The following is a 19,038-nucleotide window of genomic DNA, read 5'->3' as shown; positions in this document are numbered from 1 at the left end:
ATAATTAATTTATTTGCTCAATATATTTTCAGTTTTTAAAATAAATCAATATTTTAAATATCTTGGTTAATGATAATGATAATTTAGTTTAATAAATCCTCGTTGATTCACATATAAAAGGCCCAAGTTATAATAATCAATACTCTTTTAAAATTTTTAAATTTTTATATGTATTAAACTTTTTATCCTTTTAAATATTTCCTCATTAACTCCCATCACATAGGAATTCTGATTCTTACTGATCCTATGGGAGCCAAAAATATGATTTAATTAAATATTAAAAATAATTAATTTTACAAATTTACATAGATACATAGATAGCGTAAGATGTCATTTTGATTTAAGATAAGCATAAATTTAGTGTTTAGATTTAATAAAGTAAAAATTTTATTAAAAAAATATTGTTAATAAGAATATTAAAGTTGAAGATTAATATTACTCAGTGATTATATTTAAAATTTGTATTATTTTATCTCTATTTTAAAAATATTAATTAAATTGAGAATAAACTCTGCTCAAAAATAAAATAAATAAATTAATATAAATTTTTTATAAAATTATTTTTTAATTATAAAACATATACAAAATAAGCAAATTTAAGATCTTTTTTTTTGTTTTCAAGTGATAACTATGAAATAACAAATTGAAATTAATGCAAAAATAATATAATATAATTCACATAAAATGATTCTTAAAAAGTAAAGCCCTTCAAAGTCACTGGAAGAATACGTATCCAGGGCAATTATGTGAATTATTAATGTTATTAGATTACAAATTTCTAAGCATGTAGCTACACTTTATTTTTTCGAGCAGAATATTTCCACAATTTTTATAATTGAAATTCCACAACTAATAAAAAACAAAACTTAAGCTTAAGCTCCATTTCCTTAAACGTTCACTAGGACAGAAGTTATCAAATTATGGGCCACTATACTTAAAGAAAAACACACCTAAAGCAATACATAATAATTTAGAAATTATTTCATTACAACAACCAAAGAAACATTGAAAAGTTATCTAACTTGATTCTTCTTCTCCTTCTTCTTCCACAGAATGGTATTGGTTTTATTGTTAGCTCATACTAATTGTATGAGACTATAAGATTCTAGCAGTATTCTCATTTTAATCAAGATAAGAAATGTATGTATCATTTTAAGTTTTTTTAAATGGTTTATATTGAAATAACTAATATGAGTATTTTGGATTTAATAAACCTTAGTTTGTATTAGACATATCTTTTCAATCTTTGAAATTTGTTTATTGTAATTTTAAATCATTATCAATGGATAAAAATTTATTTTATGAAATCAATAAAAATTATTGAATTGCTTTTTAGGGAAATAAAAATCAGATTTTTTTTACTATTTTTGAATGAAAAAAATTTAAATTTATTTTGAGATATAGATAGGAGACCAAATAAGCAAATAAAAATTTCATCAAAGATAAAAAATATCTCATCACAAAATTAGATAAAGATTCCTGTAAATTATAATATGGGATAGTAAAATAATATGAAGTATTTGCAAATCGTTAAAAAAAATTAAGATTATTTAAAAATGGTTAATCGATTAAGTGAGAATTTAAAAGGACAGCTATTTAAAAAATTTGAAAAAAATCTTAAATATTAATTGATTTTCAATCAATAAAATTACAGATTAATAATGAGTATAGATTAATTTACAAAGATAAATCATTCAAATAATTGAAATCATCTAATAAAAAATTAGATAATAGACAACTCCATGTAGGATTTGTTAAAAATGTTTTTTTTAAATTTTTAAATTTTTAAAAGAATATTTTAAGATAAAATAATTAAAAATGAACATTTATAAATTCTATTTATATATTTTTTATTTTGATTTCTTGAAATGTTTATTAGATATTTTATTATTTTTGTAAATAAAAAAGAATCAGATTATTATTAAGAATTTATGAATACATTTTTAATTCCATCACAATTTTAAAAATAAAAGATATACATAAACAAAATCTTTCATCTAGATGACTTTACCATATAAATTATTAAAGCAATACATATTAATAGTCCAAGCAAAATATAAAAAAATGTGCAAAATATAAAAGCTAATAAGTAAAGTTATCCACAGTCACTAGAGATATTAGCAGTTAGACCTATTATGCATATTACGAATGCTATTATCATACAAAAATCTAAAAAATCAGATAAATTTTCTTGTTTTAAAACATATTTTTCAAACGCTTTTAAAATTGAAATTCCACAGTTAATAAACAAGATAATACTTACTGTTAGACTCCACTTTCTGAAAGATTCGTTTGTACAATAATTATATTTCTCAGGTTCTCCTTAGAACATATAGAAAAGCACACCAAAAGTAATAGAAAAGAAGTTATTAATAACAAATAAACAGCATAAACAGCACATACCAAAGCAGCATTATTAGCATGTTTAAGTTGAATCTATAACTGGTTATTATGGATTTTGTTCTTAGCTCATGTTTATGAAATGAGATTATAAGATCTTATCGTTACTATTATTTTAAATAAATTAAGAAACATATTCATAATTTTAAGCTTAATTCGCAGGCTAATATTAAGTTTGAGGTGATTGAATTTAATATGAAGCGCTTTAGTTTTTTTTCTACATTTTTTTTCTTCAGTTTGTAAATTTATTTGTTATAATTCTTTATAAGCCTTGATTTATTTTAAGATTTATTGATAAAAGATACTAAATTAATTATTATACAAAATTCATATAATATGAAATTCATGAAATTGGAAGTAAAAATTAATTATTTTATCTGAATAATAAATTTGCATTCATTTAATTAAACTTTCTAGAAAAAATCCCATATTAAAAAATAATATTTAATCTATTTTCATTTTAAAGTCTGTCTAGTGAAGTCAAGAGAGAATATAGTTAACTTAATATGTTTTAAATTATATTATAAGTAAGCTGAGCTTGCAAAAAATTGATGAAATTTGAGTGTATTCTTTACCATTCTTACTTAATCCAAACTTTATTAACTTAGTTCAATAATTCTTTAATCCTCACATAAAAGATCCAAGTTACAATAATCAATACTCTTTAGAAGTTTTGAAAATTTTTATATTCATTTAAATGTATATAACTTTTTATCCTTTTAGATTTTTCCTCATTAACACCCATCACAAATGAATTCTGATTCTAAATGATAGCATGGGAGCTAAAAATATTTAATTTTCCAAATTTAGATATACATAGATAGAGTAAGAGGCCATTTCGATTAACTATAAGCGTAAATTTAGTGATTTCATTTAATTAAGATAATTTGGTGATTAATTAAATTTTTGATTAAGTATTTTTAATTGTTTTATTAAAATTTGATTAAATTCCTTTGCTTCATTTGAAATTTCTCAAATTTTCTATTTATTTACTTTCATTGATAAGTAAATGAAAAAACAATAAGTCTGCAATATTTTCATCATTTTATATTATTTTTTTTTTTACACTAAATAGTTGTCTAAATTACCATCCACTTTTAGTGTTTGAATACTTAATTCATCACTAAAAATGTTTAGATTTCTGATCTGGATTACCATACAGACCGATTACATTAATTAAATTCAAAATATTGTTTTTTATTTTCAACCATTTAATAAAATTTTTAACTTTATTTTAAACTCAGAAGGATAAATTAAGGATTAATTTCTTCCTGTATAATTCGATTTTTATGATCTTGTAAAAGTTAATCAATTGTATTTTTTTTACATCTTTCCTATCTAAGTGGAAAATACCTGATGTAGATGTCTAGAAATATTTTTAATCATAGCTAGCTTAACTCAAAATATCAATGAGATCTTTGCATAATAATTAAATTAAAACTCTATTATTATATTTTGTATATAATTGTTTAATTTATTGGAGAAGCTCCCATAAAGTCTCTCTTTTTATGGTTTTCTTTTTTATTTTAGCTTAAATAGTATCTCTGACTATACTTAATAGATTGTTAAGTTTTTTTATCTGTCTCTTTTCTTCTTTATAAATTTTAAGTACTCTTTTTGGTTGAGTAAAATATGTGAGAAAGTTCTACTCAAATTTATTTTGTAATTAATATCAAAATATTTCATGTATAAGATAGGAATTTGTATACCAGGAACTGTTGATAAGACTAGATAATTGTTATTAGTATTGAAGCTTAAGGTAGAAGATAATTAACAATTTGAGCATTTTAAGGTCAATAGGTTCGAAATCGAAATCTTATATGCAAATTTTTTGCTCTTCAATGTAATTTACTTGCAGGGATACATTTTTCACATTTATAAAACAACTTTTTAAAAAAACTTTTAATAATTTTTTAATGATATTTGTAAATGTTTTTTGAAAAATAAAAAAACATAGCTCACTTCCATCCTAAGTATCAAATAGGTATTTGTATATTATGAAAATTTAATTTAAATATATTTCTATCTGTCAACACAAGTAAAAGCATAAAATCAAAATTAAATCATTTATAATTTTTAAGATAAAATCAAATTGTAAAATATTTAGAAAAGATTATTACAAATTACAAATATAATGAGTTATCTAATAAATTTTAAACTAAAAAAGTGTTTTTATTTATTTATTAATTAGTTATATTTTTTACATATTATCTTTTTTCATAATTTTTTTAAATCTGAATATATTTGTTTTGCTATTAAATAAAATTCAATATATAGAGAAAACAATTCTCTAATATAAAATTAACTCTTGTTTAAATTTACCATTTATTAATATGATTTAACTTGAAATTTACAAAATATTCAGTAAAATTTAATATCCTCAATTAAGGTTTTTAGATTACTATTTATTTTTTAATCAACAGAATTTATATAAAAATTTTTAGTTAAGTATTTTAAAGTAATAAATTTAATTAGAAAACAATGTAATAATAGAATAATACATACTATAACATAAATGATGTATTTATCAATTTATCATTTGTTTACCTTAATAAATTATTTTATTAATGTTAATAGCTTCTCAATACTGATTTAAGTAATTTCAGTAATCTTAACATATAATTAGAGTAAATAATTCAAGTTAAATTTTATATTTGCTAAATACTAAGTTTAAATTATCAAATTAAATTTAAATATTTTGATTATATTTTTGCATTTTTTTTAAATAAAGAATTAAAATATTTAATAAATAGGAACTGCTCGATTCCTAACTAAGAAATGATTGTTAAGCTTAAAAGTTCTTTAGAAGAATGCACATAAATTCAAACATTAATTTTGAATCTGGAGTAAAAATTAAAGGTTTATTAATATAAAATAAATCTCTTTAAAAATAGATAAAATGAGATTGAATGTGATTAAATAAGATTATTAACTGATGATTTACCTATATACAAGGATCTCAATACTCTTTAACTTCTATTAAGGTTAAATTCTTATCTTTAAAATTCTAATTTTTTCCTATAAATATATTAACTTTTTCACCTTCAAAAATTGTTTGCGTTTTTTATTAATTAATTTAAATATTTTTTTAAAACTAAAAAGCTAAAATCAGATTTCACAGTAAGGGGCATCTATTTTAGGGTCTTTTTTAAAGAAATGCTAGCAATTAAAAAAGCTTAAAATTGATATATCGTAGAAAAATACTAATTTTTGATAAATAAATTAATTATTTTCTATATCGTAGGGAAAACTATATTGGTTCTGATGGTCTGTCTGAATTAGCAAATGGTATTTAAACAACCTAAAGTATTTAACATCTAGAATTCTAGATTGGGTATTTAATTTATTTAAAATATTCTTAAATTATTAAAAGTAAATAATATTAATATGATTTTATTAGAAATAATTACATTGAAGATGACGGAGCTTTGGCTTTAAGTAAAGCTTTAACTTACTTAAGTGCTTAATTAACTGATTTAATCATTGAATTAAAGTAAAACTAAATAATAATTATTAATTAAAAAATTATTTTTCAATAAATTTAAAGTAATAAATACCTTAAAACCTAATAAATTATTAGCTCTTTATTTTTTTTTAATAGTTTTTGTCTTAATTTAATCAGGTTTAATTTTTGAAAAAATTTATACAAATAGACTTTTTATTTTTGAGGATACAGTTTATAAAATAATTAAAAGAAAACCTAAATTTATAAATTATTATTATATAAAAATTTTAATTAAAGTGAAAACAAAATCACTGAAGTAGGAGCATATAAAATTAGTGAAGCTTTAAGTGTATGTAAAGATCTTAAAACATTAGAACTATATTTAGAGTAATTTAATTAGATCATTTTATTATTGTTGTTAGTATTATTTAATTTAAATAAAAGCTCAAATAGCATAGGCGATAGAGGAGCTTCAAGTATAGCGACAGGCATAAGTAAATGCACTCAATTAACATTTTTAAAATTGGATTTATCGTAAATTTAATTGATTTTATAAAAAATTAATTTAATCAATCATTAAGTGATTTCAGTAAAAAATTTTCAATACTTTAAAATTAAAATAATTTTTCACAAAAGGCAAAGCGAAATAGAAGATGAAGGAACATGCTAATTAGGTGAAAAGTTAAGTAGTTTTTAATATTTAACAAATGTGCATATTAGTTTAGAGTAAATTTTATTCAAATTATTATTAATCATTTTTAAATTATTTATATGAGATTTATAGGTGAACTTTTTTATTAAATTAAAATTTTTTTGAATTAACAGGAATAATAAAATTCGTGATAAAGGGATATCAAGTATTGCTATTGGTTTGAGCAACTGCAAATAAATTACTAATTTAAGTCTTAGATTAAAGTAAATATAATATATTTTTAATTCGAATTAAAAAAGTTTTAGCTTTATCTGTTTTTAAAATAAATGTTTATCAATTAAAGAATAATTTAAAACTTGTAATGCCTATTTAAATATTTTTCATAAAAGGAGGAATAAAATTGATTAAGAAGGAGCAAATGCTATTGGAGTAGGAATAAGTACCCTCTCCAATCTCACACATATTTTACTATATTTGTGGTAAATTTTTATGAAAAAGAAAAATTAGATTTATGTATTCAAATTTATGATCTCAAACAACTTAATTCTTTTTTAATTAATAATTATAAAAAAATTATTACTATGATTATTTATTTAGTGAAAATAGATTAGGTGAAAGAGGAGCTTCAAATATTGCATCAGGTTTAAGTAAATGCACTTAGATTAAAGAATTATCACTTAGTTTAGCGTAAATTACTTACTTAATTTTAAAACTATTTAACTCACTAAAAATCTCCAATAAATATTTTGAAGATTCAATTTAAAAAAGTATTTTTTAACAAATAATTTGTAATCAAAAAAGCTCAAATAAAATCAAAGATCAAGGAGCAAATGCTGTTGGTGAAGCTTTAAGTAATTGCAAAAATCTAAATAAGCTAGAATTATGGCTGAAGTAAATTCTATTTACATTTTGTATAATTAATTTTACTTTATCTGCTTATTTAAAAATATTTAAGCTATTTTGACAATAATTTAAAAATTATAAATTAATTATTTTATTTTTAAAAGAAAAAATGAAATCAGTGATGTAGGAACAAATAGTATCGCAGCAGGTTTGAATAACTGCTAACAAATAACATCTTTATTAATAAGCTTATTGTAAAAATTTTCATAAAAATTGTAAAATGTTATTTAAATTTTTCTTAAAAAGTAAAAATAAAATTATAAATGAAGGAGCTTGTGCCATTGGTACAACATTAAGTAAATTAACCAATATTACAGAACTTAAAATGTTCTTCGAGTAAATTTATTAATCAAGTCTTAGTTATTCTATCTTAATTTTTTATTTAATAAAGCCAAAATAAGATAGATGATGTAGGAATTTCTGGTATTGCTAATGGTTTAAGTAACTGCTCTCAAATTAAAACATTAGACTTTAGCTTTTTGTAAAAAATTTTTTATATTTTATAATCACAAAAATAAATTTTAGAATTTTAGATGAATTTTTATGGAGGAGGTATAGCAAAAATATGTCAATAAAAAATTTAGTGGTTTAGATTCCACAATCAAATAGTTTGTATAGTTAATTTTAAAAAGTAAAATATTACAAAACCCTCCTCTTACTTCTTTTTTTATTAGACAAATAGAGTTAATCTAAATCTAAAAGTTTAAATTTCGGTTATCAAGATAGATTTTAATAATTAAATAACATTGATAAAAATTTTCATTTAATAAATTAGATTAATTTATTTAATCATATAAATATTTATATTAAATAATAGCGGTAATAATTTGACTAGCTAAGGATATTCATAAATAGATTAATGTCTTTACAGCATGAAAAATTTAATACTGCTACAATGCGATTTAAGGTAAAGTTTTATAATATTTACTCTGTTAATATTACTTAATAAAATAAGTGATGGAGAAAAATTACTAAAATCGAAGGAAATACTAAACTGTAACAATATAAAAGTACTGAATATAATTCTAACGTAATAAAATAACATCTTTACTTTATTTAAAAATTTAAATCTATTTAGAAAGCTGCATATTTATATTAGATATTTAATTTAAATAACTTTAATTAAAGCTAAATTACTCTAACTTTCTCTATTTTTTCCCCCCTCATTTTATTCAATTTATAAAATAGAAAATGCTAATCAGAGAGTGAAATGATGTATCACAAAATAAAAGCACTTAAGATAAAAAGACTTGTTAAATTATAGTTAGAAATCGACTGATTAAATAAATAAACTAAATTTACTATTAAATTTATAAAATATTTAAAAATGCTAATCTAAATATTTTCTAACTCAGAAATAATTAAAATAAAAAATCAAGAAAATTATTTAAAATTTATTTTAAAAATTGAATGCAAACATGTGTGTTAGCAATTATTTTATTTTTATTGAATATTTTAGATTTAAAAAAATACTTAAAATAAAAAAAATGGACTAAGATGATAAATTAAAACCAAATTTTTACACATGTGAAACTCAGTATATTTGATAAAATTATCTTAAGTTTCAAAGAGAAAAAATTTTAAAACTAATTTATTTATTTTATTGATATTTTTAAATAAATATATATGTGTGTATATGCCACTCACATATTTTTTTAAGTTATAAAAATTAATAGGTTTATTATTTAAATAAAACTAAAAGAATAAATTCAAAAAATAAAAAACTATTATTAAAACTACAAAAGTAAAAAGAAAAAATTGAAAAAGAAAAAAAATTATTTGATTTATTATAAATCTACTTGTTTAATATCAATTATTTATAAAAAATAAGATACTTTTAATTTATCTTAAATAGTATTAATTAGAGAATAGAATAATTTCAAAAACTTTAAACCAAATCGGCACAATAATTATTTATTTGATTTTTACCGCTAATTAAAATTTAAAAATAATTATCCTACTTATCAATTTTATAAAGAATGTAAAAGCATAAGTAAAATTATTAATTTTTAATAAATATTTATTTTAATTACTAATTACTAAGCAGAATATAAAAAGCTATAATATTATTTATTCTATTTAAGTAAAACTTTAACTAAATTTTGTATTTTATTTTTTATTTTTATGATTTATATTAAGATAGTTTCTTTTAAATGGCAGTATTAATATAATCTTAACAATACATAGAAAATTTTTGCTTTAATATTTGATGATTTAAACTAAATATTAAAATTTAGTAGTTTTTAGGATACTAATTGTGTGGAAATCAAAAGTATTTATTTAAGAACTTAAAATTAAGAAGCTTTAAATAAAATACTTTGAATAGGAAAAAAAATGGAATATTAGAATAGCACATTCTTTAATATAAACAGCGTATTTATCAATTTATAACTACTTTACTTTGATAAATTATTTTTTTAATATTGAAAGCTTCTCAATACTGATTTAAGCAATTTCAGTCATCTTAACGTACAATTAGAGTAAAAAATATTAGTTATACTTGATTTTGAGAGATATTTAAAATTTTTTTTATTCAATTCAAATTAAAAAGATTAATTTTTAACAATTTTAAATATTATTTAAATAAATCAATAAAATATTTTAGAATTAATATTATAAAAATGATTTTTTTAACTATAGAAACTGTTAATATTTAAATAATACGGTGATCCTTTAGCTTAAAAATTGTTTAGCAGAGTGCTTATAATTATAAACACTAATATTGAATCTTTAGTAAAAAAATTAAGTTTTATATGTTAATTTTTATACTAAAATCTATAAAAATAGATTTGACGGTATTTAATTTCAATAAATGAAATTATTAACAGAAGGTTTGCCTGAATATTAAAATTTAAATAATCTTTAGCTTCATTTAAAGTTAATTTATTATATTTAAAATTACATTAAAAATTGTGACTTTAAATTTCTTTTATTTTTTAATGTTTTTATTAATTTACTGTGTTATTACTAAATAGCGAAAATGAAATTTTACCAGAAACAGTATCTATTTTAGGGTCTTTCTTAAAGAAGTGCTAATAATTAACAAAGCTCAAAATTGAAATAACGTAGACAAACAGTTTTTTAAATTAATTAATTGTTTTTAATGCCTTAGGGAAAATTGTATTGGTTCTGAAGGATTAACTGAATTATCTAATGCTATTTAAACTATCAAAAATATTTAGCACCTAGAACTCTAGGCTGGGTATTTAATTTAATTAAAGTCTATTTGAATTTTTAAAAATTTAATGATATTATCAATTTATTTTTTTTAAGTTGAATTAAATTGTAATATTAATTTAAATTAAAAACGTTTAATTAATTAATTCAATTAGAAATAATTACATCGAAGATGATGGAATTTTAGCTTTAAGTAAAGCTTTAAGTCATTTAAGTGTTTAATTAACTGATTTAGTCATTGAATTATAGTAAAATTAATTATTTATTATTTATTTAAAAATAAAAGTAACAAAACATTATAAAATAATTAATAAAAATTATTTTAAAATAAATGAAAACTGATTAATAATTAAAGTCTTAAGGAGGGGTACGAAAAAAATTTTTTTAATTTAAAAATTTTTAGCATAGTAAGGATGCTTGTTTAGCTAGATTAATTTTTCAAAAATTTTTTATCAACTTGCCTGAGTTTTTCTGTTTGTTTACAAATAATAAAGAAAAATTTCATTATAGCTTATCAAATATTTTTTAAATTATAGATAAAACCAAATCACAGAAGAGGGAGCATATCAAATTGGGGAAGCTTTAAGCATATGTAGTCATCTTAAAAATTTAGATCTATTTTTGGAGTAAATTAATTACATTTTATTATCGTTTGTTAGTGAATTTAGTCTTTTTTTTTAGATTCATACATGATATATATAATTAAAAAAGTTTAAAATTATTTTTTAATAATCTTATTTTAATGTAAAAAATAGCACAAATAAGATTGGTGATAGAGGAGCTTCAAGTTTATTTACTGGTATAAGCAAGTGCACTCAGTTAACATCTTTAAAACTAGATTTATTGTAAATTTAACTATTATTAAAAAATAAAATGAAATTAATTAAGAAATAATTGTAACTAAATAACAAATCTAAAATTACTTTACAAAAAGAGATAATGAAATCAAAGATGAAGGGGCTTGCTAATTTGGTGAAAAAATAAGATGCCTTTAAAATATTACTAATATTGAAATAGTTTTAGAGTAATTAATCTTTGATTAGACTTATAGAGGGAAATTAATAAATTTTTTATAAACTTTATTTTGACAGTAATAATGGAATTCGTGATAATGGAATATCAAGCATTGTTATTGGTTTGAGCAATTGCAAATTGATTACAATTTTAAGTCTTAGATTAAGGTAAATAAAGATTTCAAATTAAAAATTAAAAAGTTTATATTTAATTATAATAATATTTGATAATCATCTAAATATAAAAACTGATAAAATTTATTTAAATATTTTTTATAAAAGATAGAATAAAATTGATTAAAAAGGAGCAAATGAAATCGGAGTAGCAATAAGTACCCTCAGTAATCTCACAAATTTAGTTCTATATTTATGGTAGCTTTTTATAATAGCAAAAAAAATTTAAATTAAATCATTTAAATTTATTTTACTCCAAACTATTTAAATTTTTTTTCAAAACGTCTAATTAATTTATAGTTAAATTTTAATTTTGCTTTTTTCTATAGTTATAATAGATTAGGTTATAGAGGAGCTTCAAATTTTGCATCAGGTTTAAGCAAATGTTCTTAACTTAAAGAATTGTCATTAAGTTTAAAGTAAATTTAAATGAATAATCATATTTTTTACATTTTAAATGCCTTAATAAATATTAATCTAATATTAAGAACTCAAATGACTAAAAAAATTAATTGTATTCAATTACTTGTAATAAAAGTTCAAATAAAATCAAAGACCAAGGAGCAAATGCTATTGGCGTAGCTTTAAGCAATTGCAAAAATCTAAAGAAGCTAGAATTATGGTTAAAGTAAAATCTGTTTCTTTAGTATAAATATATTTTTTTATTTAGTGATTTATTGCAAAATATTAAGTCTGCTTTATTTTAATATTAAAATTTAAAAATAATAAGATTAATTAATTAATTTTTTTTTTTAAGTAAAAATGAAATTAGTCACATAGGAGCATCTGGCTTAGCTACAGGTTTGAGCAACTGTACTCAAATTGAATTTTTGTTGTTGAACTTATAGTAAAAAAAATATTCATTAAAATTGGTTAAAATATTATTTTAATTATTTGTATAAAGAAAAAATAATATTGGCGTAGAAGGAACTTGTGCTATAGGTATAACTTTAAGCAAGTACAATAATATTACAGATCTAACGCTTGGATTAAAGTAAAATAAAAAAGTTTTTCTTTTTTATATAAAATATATTTTTTAATTTAACAAAGCCAAAACAAAATAGAAGATATGGGAATTTATGGTATTGTAAAAGGTTTAAGTAACTGTTCTTCAATTAAAACCCTTTCTCTTACTTTATAGTAAATAATATTAAATGTTTTCTTGTCAAAAATAAATTTTTGGTTGATTTGAGGAGGGCATATTATTATGATGGTTATATGTGAAATTATCTCATTAGAAGCTTTCAAATATTTGATATAAATAATTTTAAAAAATAAAATATTACAAAACCCTCTTTTTACTTTTTTTACTTAGACAAATAGAATTAATCTAAATCTAAAAGTTTAAATTTCGGTTATCAAAATAGATTTTAATAATTAAATAACATTGATAAAAATTTTCATTTAATAAATTAGATTAATTTATTTAATCATATGAATATTTATATTAAATAATAGTGGTAATAATTTGACTAGCTAAGGATATTCATAAATAGATTAATGTATTTACAGCATGAAAAATTTAATACTGCTACAATGTGGTTTAAGGTAAAGTTTTATAATATTTATTATATTAATTTTACTTAATAAAATAAGTGATGGAGAAAAATTACTAAAATCGAAGGAAATACTAGACTGTAACAATATAAAAGTACTGAATATAATTCCAACGTAATAAAATAGCATGTTTACTTTATTTTAATATTTAAATCTATTTAGAAATCTGGATATTAAAAAAGAGATTTAATTTAAATAACTTTAATGAAAAGCTAAATTACTCTAACTTTCTTTGTATTTGTTTTCCTCAATTTATTCAATTTATAAAATAGAAATTACTAATCAGAGAGTGAAATAATGTATCACAAAATAAAAGCACTTAAGATTAAAAGACTTGTTCAATTATAGTTAGAAATCGACTGATTAAATAAATAAATATATTAAATTTACTTTTAAATTTATAAAAATATTTAAAATGCTAATCTAAATATTTTGTTTACTCACATATGCTTTTTATGTTATAAAAATAAATATGCTTATAGTTTAAATAAAACTAAAAAAATAAATAAATCAATAAAAATAATAAAAAACTATGATAAAAGCTATAAAAGTAAAAAGAAAAAATTGAAAAAGAAGAAAAAGAAGAAAAACATATTTGATTTATTATAAATATATTTGTTTAATATCAATTATTTATAAAAAATAAAATACTTTTACCTTATCCAAAATAATATTAATTAGAGAATAGAATAATTTATTAAAAATTTATAATAGTTAACGAGGGCAAAATTTCATTTTATTATCTTTTAATTTAAAAAATAATATATTTTAGTTATATGTATCTTTAATATTCAATATATATCATGAGTGGATTTAGTTTTTTTTTTGAATATACTTAAAATAGCTCCTAAACTTTTTATTTGATACTTTTAATTAATTTTTTTCATTAATTATTAATCTTTAAATTTTCAATATGTAATATGTCTTAGTTTTTGGAATTTTTTATTTATACTCATTTAATTGATTCCTAAAAATTATTTATGCAATCTATCTCCAACCATATTTATAATATGTATTCAACAAAAATTCTGTATTTTGAAAATCACTATGATAATTATCTTTTTATTTAATATTTATTCTAATGTACAATCTTCTATACTTTTTATAAAAGAAATAATAAATTAAGCTTTTTGAATAAATTAATAATATAAAATTTAAAAAGAAAAATAGTTAATTATAATTTTACTAATAAGTGAAGATTATATATAAAAATCAAATAATATCATTAATTTATTTCTTCTTGAGTACTTTTTAAAAAAAATATTTACTTTTCTCTAATAAAAAATATTTTCTATTTTAAATCTACTAACGCAGCTTTATATAGATTCTTCATATTTTATAGATTAATAATTTATTAGTTTTATTAACATTTTCATTTTTTTCTTATTTCACTTATCTATCTATTTTAATTAAATCAAATTCTGTTTATTTTTTATTTTTCAAAATTTAATTTAAACAAAATAAAACATTTTTATTTTTTCATCTTTTTATAATTAATTAATGAATTAAAAAATATCTTTTTGAAGAAAAAAAAAAATAAAGCAATTATTAAGAATAAAATAAAATGGATCAAATTTAAAATAGCAACACTTTTGATAATAATTTAAATGAATTATTTATCATAAAAAATTATAGCTAAAGATGCAATATTCATGGTCAAAGGTTAGATATTTTGTAAGTAGATAACCACTCAAGTGAACAAATGCTCAAGTGCATATATTGTATATAAGGCAAATCTGTTATATTTCTCCCTCTGAAGTGTGTGCTTGAAGGCTCAACCTTCTTGAAAGGATGGCCCATATTGGATGACTCTAAGATCTATGAATAACTTCTGCAGATACCTAAAAAAGATGAATTATTAAATTAATACATCTAAGATGTTCAAAATTTTTACAAATTTTTAAAACATGAAATTAATTTACTGATTGACAAGAAGGAAAAAGACTCATTAATGAATATCTAAAAGAGATGCGATAGTTTTGAATATCCATTGGATTTATACGATAGAATTTCTTAAAAAGAAAAACTTAAAGATATTATAATCAATTAATGCCAAGATTTTCACAATTAAAATTAAGCATTTTCTCAAATTGTTAAAGAAAACCTTTAAAAACAAGAAGCTTATATTCAAGAAATGAATAATTCTCTTAACACATTTTAAAGTTATAAAGTCGATTTGGTATCTCAAAACTAAACAAAGAATTAAATTATTCAACTTATCAATTAAATTAACGATTTTTCAATAGGTTAAGAAAATAGGAATATTTTACCGGTTTCATAAAATTTATAGGACTAAGGAAATAGTTAAATGAATTAGATTAAATAAGGAGAATTAGAGATGCAAGATAATGTTGAAAATAATAATATTGAAGTAGCATAAAATGATTTACCAGCTTAAGACGAAATAATTGAAATAGATTCACTCTAAGATCTTGACACAGTTTAAAATTTCTAAAATATAGTAATGGATTTTAGGTAATTAAATTTAATAATATTTTATCTCAAATTCATTTATGAGAAACTAAATTTTATAAAAATATTATTTTTTGTTTTTTAAAAACTAAGATAAAATATCAAATGAAAATTAATTTATTTTCTTTTTTAGTTTTTTAGTATAGTTTCAATTTATATGTTTAATTTAGTAAACTATACTGTATGCAAAAGGTTAAGTGAGTCTTCTTTTAAAAAAAGTTTTATTTTTTGAAATAAACATACCAAGAAACCAAATATTTATAATATTTGGAGTTAAATAGTATTTTAAGATAAATTAAAATTTAATTTAGCTTAATAAAATAAATAATCCTTTTTCATTTTTATTTTACAATTTATTGTTTATTTATTCAAAATCTTTCAATTCTTATAGGTAAATGAATATAAAATTTTTTTAGATATTTAATTTATCATCATATTATTTATTTCAAAATTTATTATTTGGTTATAAATTAAACCTAACTCTTACTTACTTACTTACTTACTTACTTACTTACTTACTTACTTACTTACTTACTTATTTATTTATTTACTAATCAGGAACAAAAATATTCAAGATGAATAACTTAAATAAATAGCTGGTGCTTTAGATAAGTGTTAGAATATCTCAAGTCTATACTTGGATTTAGAGTATTTAATTAATTTTACTAATTTACTTTTAAATTATTTTTAAAATATTTATTATTATTTTTTATTAAATCTTTTTTAACTTTATTTTATTATTAATTAGTGAGAATAATTTTAAATTAGAAGGTGTTAAATATATTTCTACATCTTTATAAAAATGCCATCAAATGAGTAGTTTAAAGCTATATCTTAGGTAATTAATTAATCTTTTTATTTTTTAATTTTCTTACATTTTATCTATTTTTTAAATTTATATTTAATATTTGTTAATTTATTTTCATTTTTTTTGTATTATTATTCGAAATTTAAATTATTTTATTTTATTATTAATTAGCAATAATGGTTTAAATTTAGAAGCAGTTTAATTGATTGCATAATCATTATAAAACTGTTAGAATCTCACTCAGTTAACTCTTTATCTTAAGTAATTATTTTTTGAATACTAAATATAATTTTTTTTACTTTTTATATTTTACATTTTTCTTTTTTAAATTTAATTTAATTAATATATTTATTTCTTAGCTCAAATAATTTAAACGAATAATCGGCAAAATATCTTGCATAATTCTTAGAAAAATCTTAAAGTCTTACAAAATTAGATTTAGGCCTTAAGTAATTGATTTTTTTAATATTAACATTATTGTTTATAAAATATGTTTTCTAATTTAAAAAAATTTAAATGTAGATTTAAATTTAGAGTATTTAATTAATTAATTTTATTTTACTTACTTTTAATTTATTAAGAATATATAAATTAATAAATACATACATCAATATGTGACAAGTATTTTTTAAAACTTGGTAAATAATATTTTATAAAATTATTTATTTTAAAAAAATTAATATTCAAATACATCAGCCATTCAAAAAAATAGTGATCTCAATTCACTAAATTTTTGAATGGCATTTAGCTATAATTAATTAATCTTTTTATTTTTTAATTTTCTTTAATTTTATCTATTTTTTATATTTATATTTAATATTTGTTAATTTATTTTCATTTTTTTTGTATTATTATTCGAAATTTAAATTATTTTATTTTATTATTAATTAGCAATAATAGTTTGAATTCAGAAGCAGTTAAATATATTACATAATCATTATAAAACTATTAGAATCTTATTCAGTTAACTCTCTCTCTTTGGTAATTATTTTTATATTTAATATCATTTATTTAATTTTTATATTTTACATTTTTCTATATTTAAATTAATTTAATTTATTTATTTGTTAGGTCAAATAATTTAAATGAAGAAGCAGCAAAATATCTAGCTTAATTATTACTAAAATCTTAAAATCTTAGATCTTTATAATTATACCTTTAGTAATTGATTTATTTAATATTATTATTTTTTATAAAATATTTATAATTTAAAAAAAAATTAAATTAATAAATTAATTTGTTCTTTTATCCTAGTAATAATAATATTGGGTATCAAGGAGCAAATCTAATTGCACTCTCTCTAAAAAATAATTAGAAAATCACTTATTTACTTCTAGATTTTTAGTAATTAATTTTTAAAGTTTAATGTAGGAATTAATACTATTTTGTAATTTATTTATAATCTTTAATTTATTTTATTTTTTCAAAATTGATAAAATTTATTTTGATAGCTTATAAAAGATTAAATTATTTGATAATTTAAAATAATTTTGCTAAACAAGCTCTCATTTTCTTAAAAAAATTTGAATTAAGTTAAAAATTTGAATTAAGGATATAATTAATTTATATTTTTCATTTTAAAAAATATTTTATAGTAATATAATTTCTCTAACTTGAAATATTTGTTTACACCATATAAATGATATTGGGAATACGACGTCAGAAATAAAGTCCACCATTTTTTCACTTTTACACGTTTTTATTTTAAAAATATCCAAATTTTTCATTAAAAATTTTTTATAAAATAAATTATTGAGAAATAGTGTAAGTAATTAATTAATTCAATTTTTCATTATTATTTTTATGTAATTAGGAGAAATAATATCCAAGATCCAGGAGCTATCGCAATTGTATAGTCTTTAGAATCTTGTTAGAATATTAATGAATTAAAGCTATATCTTGGGTAATTTATTAATTAATTAATTAATAATATTTTTGTGTATTTTAATTATTTACTTTAGCTTTATTTCATAAGTAAATATCAATTTTATTATTATTGCATTTTAAGCTGAAACATATTTATTTATTTCTTTATTTATTATTTATTAGAACAAATAATCTTCAGTTAGAAGGAATCAGATAAATTTCAGAATCTTTAAAAAAATATCAGAATACTACTCATTTAACTCTATCTGTTTGGTAATTTATTTTTTATATTTTCTCATTTTTTAATTATTATTTTAATAAACTTTAATTTTAATTAATTAATTTGTTAATTAATATTTATTAGTTACAATAACATAAAGCAAGAGGGAATTATGTTAATTCTATCAGCTTTGCAAAAATGTCAGAAAATCACAAATTTAAATCTTCAGCTCAGGTAAAATTTAATATATTTTATAAGGAATTAATTTTTTTTATTTTATTAAAATAATATTAAAATTATTTTTATATCATTCTCAATAAATTTATTTTAATTTTAATTATTTAATTTAAT

General features: G+C 18.6%; 8 protein-coding genes across 8 annotated transcripts in view; 6 read left to right on the top strand and 2 right to left on the bottom strand. All coding sequences in view use genetic code 6, as the record gives it.

The window, feature by feature from the left end:
* Positions 1-73, top strand: part of TTHERM_001038805 (hypothetical protein) — a gene marked incomplete at both ends in the record, with an annotated part of 367 nt that extends 294 nt beyond the window's left edge. Inside the window, one exon of the mRNA XM_012800558.1 lies at positions 1-73. This exon is cut by the window's left edge and continues 116 nt beyond it. Coding sequence (XP_012656012.1) covers positions 1-73 — 73 coding nt within the window.
* A 641-nt stretch (positions 74-714) lies between these two features.
* TTHERM_001038803 (hypothetical protein) lies at positions 715-1,233 on the bottom strand (the record flags this gene model as incomplete). The annotated part of the gene is made up of 1 exon (XM_012800557.1): positions 715-1,233. The coding sequence occupies one exon, from the start codon at positions 1,231-1,233 to the stop codon at positions 715-717; it is 519 nt and encodes a 172-aa protein (XP_012656011.1).
* A 760-nt stretch (positions 1,234-1,993) lies between these two features.
* Positions 1,994-2,623, bottom strand: TTHERM_001038801 (transmembrane protein, putative; the record flags this gene model as incomplete). The annotated part of the gene is made up of 1 exon (XM_012800556.1): positions 1,994-2,623. The coding sequence occupies one exon, from the start codon at positions 2,621-2,623 to the stop codon at positions 1,994-1,996; it is 630 nt and encodes a 209-aa protein (XP_012656010.1).
* Positions 2,624-4,881: 2,258 nt separating this feature from the next.
* On the top strand, positions 4,882-8,679 carry TTHERM_01038800 (tetratricopeptide repeat protein; the record flags this gene model as incomplete). The annotated part of the gene is made up of 20 exons (XM_001025982.2): positions 4,882-4,920; positions 4,978-5,027; positions 5,154-5,246; positions 5,295-5,384; positions 5,503-5,592; positions 5,645-5,734; positions 5,801-5,893; positions 6,143-6,232; positions 6,290-6,379; positions 6,482-6,571; positions 6,671-6,760; positions 6,887-6,976; positions 7,095-7,184; positions 7,299-7,388; positions 7,505-7,594; positions 7,647-7,736; positions 7,792-7,881; positions 8,218-8,307; positions 8,356-8,430; positions 8,589-8,679. The coding sequence occupies 20 exons, from the start codon at positions 4,882-4,884 to the stop codon at positions 8,677-8,679; spliced, it is 1,701 nt and encodes a 566-aa protein (XP_001025982.2).
* Positions 8,680-9,734: 1,055 nt separating this feature from the next.
* TTHERM_01038790 (tetratricopeptide repeat protein) lies at positions 9,735-13,684 on the top strand (the record flags this gene model as incomplete). The annotated part of the gene is made up of 20 exons (XM_001025981.2): positions 9,735-9,773; positions 9,831-9,880; positions 10,041-10,133; positions 10,188-10,277; positions 10,376-10,465; positions 10,513-10,602; positions 10,733-10,825; positions 11,114-11,203; positions 11,333-11,422; positions 11,512-11,601; positions 11,669-11,758; positions 11,873-11,962; positions 12,094-12,183; positions 12,303-12,392; positions 12,522-12,611; positions 12,669-12,758; positions 12,815-12,904; positions 13,223-13,312; positions 13,361-13,435; positions 13,594-13,684. 20 exons carry the CDS (start codon positions 9,735-9,737, stop codon positions 13,682-13,684), a joined length of 1,701 nt encoding a protein of 566 aa, XP_001025981.2.
* A 1,153-nt stretch (positions 13,685-14,837) lies between these two features.
* On the top strand, positions 14,838-15,994 carry TTHERM_01037790 (kinase domain protein; the record flags this gene model as incomplete). Its single annotated transcript, XM_001025980.3, has 3 exons — positions 14,838-15,483; positions 15,568-15,796; positions 15,964-15,994. The coding sequence occupies exons 1-3, from the start codon at positions 14,886-14,888 to the stop codon at positions 15,992-15,994; spliced, it is 858 nt and encodes a 285-aa protein (XP_001025980.3). The 5' UTR covers positions 14,838-14,885.
* A 601-nt stretch (positions 15,995-16,595) lies between these two features.
* On the top strand, positions 16,596-17,690 carry TTHERM_001037789 (transmembrane protein, putative; the record flags this gene model as incomplete). Its single annotated transcript, XM_012800555.1, has 4 exons — positions 16,596-16,862; positions 16,961-17,050; positions 17,493-17,582; positions 17,673-17,690. The coding sequence occupies 4 exons, from the start codon at positions 16,596-16,598 to the stop codon at positions 17,688-17,690; spliced, it is 465 nt and encodes a 154-aa protein (XP_012656009.1).
* Positions 17,691-18,885: 1,195 nt separating this feature from the next.
* The window catches only part of TTHERM_001037788 (transmembrane protein, putative), a gene marked incomplete at both ends in the record, with an annotated part of 535 nt that continues 382 nt past the window's right edge, over positions 18,886-19,038 (top strand). The window contains one exon of the mRNA XM_012800554.1: positions 18,886-19,038. This exon is cut by the window's right edge and continues 149 nt beyond it. Coding sequence (XP_012656008.1) covers positions 18,886-19,038 — 153 coding nt within the window.

This window comes from Tetrahymena thermophila (genome assembly GCF_000189635.1).
Source record: "Tetrahymena thermophila SB210 genomic scaffold scf_8254085, whole genome shotgun sequence".
NCBI lineage: Eukaryota > Ciliophora > Oligohymenophorea > Hymenostomatida > Tetrahymenidae > Tetrahymena > Tetrahymena thermophila.
Note: the sequence above shows the minus strand (reverse complement) of the source record. Positions and strands in the feature narration are given on the sequence as shown.